The 3,222-nt window shown below is 43.5% G+C and overlaps 1 protein-coding gene across 1 annotated transcript; it reads left to right on the top strand.

Moving 5' to 3' along the window:
* The first annotated feature begins 1,585 nt into the window (after nucleotides 1-1,585).
* On the top strand, nucleotides 1,586-2,536 carry LOC110156513 (olfactory receptor 6N2-like). The gene has a single exon (XM_020920713.1). It carries the CDS (start codon nucleotides 1,586-1,588, stop codon nucleotides 2,534-2,536), a length of 951 nt encoding a protein of 316 aa, XP_020776372.1.
* The last annotated feature ends 686 nt before the right edge of the window (nucleotides 2,537-3,222 follow it).

The following is a 3,222-nucleotide window of genomic DNA, read 5'->3' as shown; positions in this document are numbered from 1 at the left end:
AAATGCTTCTAACTTAATCCCAACAAGACAAGTGGTTTAGCCTGAACAAATGTTACTATTCAAAATTCCATGTGTCTGTGTCTATGTTTCATTCATAACTTGTGTGTCTGAGTCTTAGAAACAACTGTTCAAATAGTATATTTTACTCCTCATCTTTGGAGCAGGTTTTGTTCAGCGTGGTGTTGTCACGATACCAAAATGTCAAATGTGATTTCGATACTAAGATAGACTGGATGCTCAATGCAGATTCTGATGCCACGATGGTAGTAAAAAGCACTCCTTCTTTAGATAACCGAATGTGAGTTTGCACATGTGTGTAATCCTCAGTGGTGCAGGCAGGTCTCATTGTGGTGCGTGGGTGTAGTCTATGTGGTTATACTTGTTCTGATACAGCTCAACATCAAGATCTTCTGAAGCTCCAGGAAAGGTTGATCTCTGTCCTGTCGATGGGACGTGTTTAGTATTGATACCTGCTCAATATTTTTGCATTTTACTTTATTTGTGAATGTGAAGTCATGCTCTTTGTTCAAATGTTTTGTTTTTCCAAATCTGGAATTTTGCAGCCAGAGATGAACCACTTTCAGGCTTTGACTTTGTTTTTCATTTTTTGTCAGTAGATTGATGCAAAATACTTCAATGTTTTCAGCTGTTTGTGTTTCTCAAACAACTCGATTTGTTTTGAGCAAAATCTCATGTTTCATTTACTGTGTCACTGTTTTTAGGAGATGTAATTACTAGTAAGAGTTTTTCATTGGAAAAATTTTGGAATTTTAGAAGCTCAATGCAAAATATTAAAAAAAATGAATCAAAAGTGACAGAAAAGAAATAATTGCTCTTTTTTTTTTTTTTTAAAAAGGTACAAAATTGTTAACTGCTTATAAATTGCTTTAAATTTTAACTTTAATAATGTTTAGTGTTTTATTTTTCACCAAATTCTTACAAAGAACTCAAATTTCATTTGACAAATTTGTGATTTTTCAGACAATTTATGACATCTTTACAGCTTACATGATGATGTATTTGTTTGTGACTTGAACGTTTGTAGTTTAGTTTAGTCTTTATAAAACAGATCAGAGCTACAGCTTTTCCATCTGCATTCTCTCAAAGATTCATGTTTCTGTCCAGAATTTTTGAGTTTTTAAATTTTATTTATACGTGGTTTGTGGTTTAAAATCAGAAAGGCTGAGATGAATAATGATAATATCCAGTGCCTTCATCTATTGTAAATGATCAGTGACTGTGAGAGTTCAGGGTAAAGCCTTTTTAGCAGAGCTATGATACTCTCTTATTTCTAATGGAAGCAAACAAGTGAATTCCACTGCACAGGTTCAAATGTTTCACTGTCTACACACGTTTATGATGGAACGTTTGAAGAGCTGTGATCATGTGATCAGGAGATGACGTCATGTCAATCAGAATCGTTTCATTTGTGTTGACGTCGGTGTGAATCTTTTAACATCGGACACTCCGCAGCACTTTACTGTGACCTGTTCTGGCTCTGGTCTGGTCTGGTCTGGTCTGGCTCTGGCTCTGGTCTGGCTCTGGTCTGGCTCTGCTCTGGTGTGTCTTTTGTGTGTTGCTGAAGATGAACTCCTCCTCGTCTTCTTCTTTGGTCCTGCTGGGCTTGGAGCAGTTGCGTCCGGTTGGCTGGCTGCTGTTGCTGCTGCTTCTGTTCGTGTGGCTCTTTGTGGTTCTGAGTGATTCTCTCCTGATCTTTGTCATCATTTCACGACGTGTTTTGCACAAACCCATGTTTGTCTTCATCGCCGCTGTTCTCGCAAACTCACTCATAGCGAGCAGCATCGTCTACCCGAAACTCCTGCGAGACTTGGGTCAGATGGGTCTAAGTCCTGGTCCAGTCCGGGTCTCTGTGGGGGCCTGTCTGACACAGGCCTTTATGCTGCATGCCATAGGCAGCTCCAGCTTCATGCTGTTGGGGGCGATGGCTCTGGACAGGTATATGTCCATCACGTGTCCTCTGCAGTACACTGTCCTCATGTCTCCTCACTGTGTGCTGACTCTTCTGCTGCTGTGCTGGCTCTGTCCTCCGGCTCTGGTTGGCTCAGCGATCGCCCTGACGAGCCGCCTGCCACTTTGCTCCAGCACGGTGCAGCGGATCTACTGTGACCCGTACACGGTGATTAGTGTGGGCTGCCCAGGCGCCATGGCACGGCTCACGGCGGCATATGGCCTCTTTGCGATGGTGCTGGTGCTGTTCGTGCCCGGGTCGTTTGTGGTTTTCTCTTATGGCAGGATCCTGTGGGTTTGTCTGTTCCGCTCGCGCTCCTTTAGCCGTAAGGCTTTGCAGACGTGTGTGCCGCACATCGCCGTGTTCCTCAACTACCTGCTGAGCACGGCCTTTGACCTGCTGCACCGCCGCGTGTCCACCGGTGCTGGAGCGAGCCACGCCATGGAGGGTCTGGCCACTGCAGCCTCCCTGTTAACAGTGATGATTCCCACCGTGTTTAACCCGCTCGTGTACGGACTCAAAGTCTCTGAGATTTACCAGCAGCTCGGCGCTGTGCTGCAGCGCTGAGCCCCACAGGCAGAGAGCAGCGCTGGAGAGACACGCTGTTTCTCCACCTCAGGGACTGTTGTGCTGTAAACGCTCAAACCCTGAATCACTGAAAACAATAGTAAATGTAAAATAACAAATGTTTGTACTCTTACGTCTGGTGGTTTAGTTCTTCTCTGTGCTCACTGAGAAAGTTCATTTGACTTTAAAGACTTAAAGAAACCTTTAAGATTGTCAGACGTGGAGATGCTGTGCTGATTGGGCTGAACGACCTGACCTGTGTAGGTGAACACTGCACCAGTGACAAAACCACACATGGACATGACTTTTTCAGCATTTTAGAGCAATTCATGAGCAACACTGAGGATATACACTCTTAGGCCAAAAAACTGATGAACTGTTAGAGAGAATGGACAAAATAATGAGAGAGGCGTTCGCTACAGGCACCGCCAGCCATCCTGATGATAAACCTTCTAAAAAATCCAAAACTGTTGCCAGCGATGGGGACGATGACAGATTCATCTCTAACGCCCTCATTTTTGTGGCAACTGAAAGCAGGCCTATAACGATAACAGATTTTGCTTTACGATTAATTGACTAAGAAATTATTGCACTAAATGGTAATATTGACATTTTGAGACCATTTTCAACTAATATGATGACAAAGGAATAAAAATGCAAGCCTGGAAAGAGGCTCCGGGGAAGAC

Source organism: Boleophthalmus pectinirostris, unplaced genomic scaffold (assembly GCF_026225935.1).
Source record: "Boleophthalmus pectinirostris isolate CB_2022bp ecotype Guang Dong unplaced genomic scaffold, ASM2622593v1 HiC_scaffold_21, whole genome shotgun sequence".
Taxonomy (NCBI): domain Eukaryota; kingdom Metazoa; phylum Chordata; class Actinopteri; order Gobiiformes; family Gobiidae; genus Boleophthalmus; species Boleophthalmus pectinirostris.
Note: the sequence above shows the minus strand (reverse complement) of the source record. Positions and strands in the feature narration are given on the sequence as shown.

What these genes read in the sequence shown, in the direction of transcription:
- LOC110156513 (XM_020920713.1), top strand. Translation starts at nt 1,586, where the DNA reads ATGAACTCCTCCTCGTCTTCTTCTTTGGTCCTGCTGGGCTTGGAGCAG.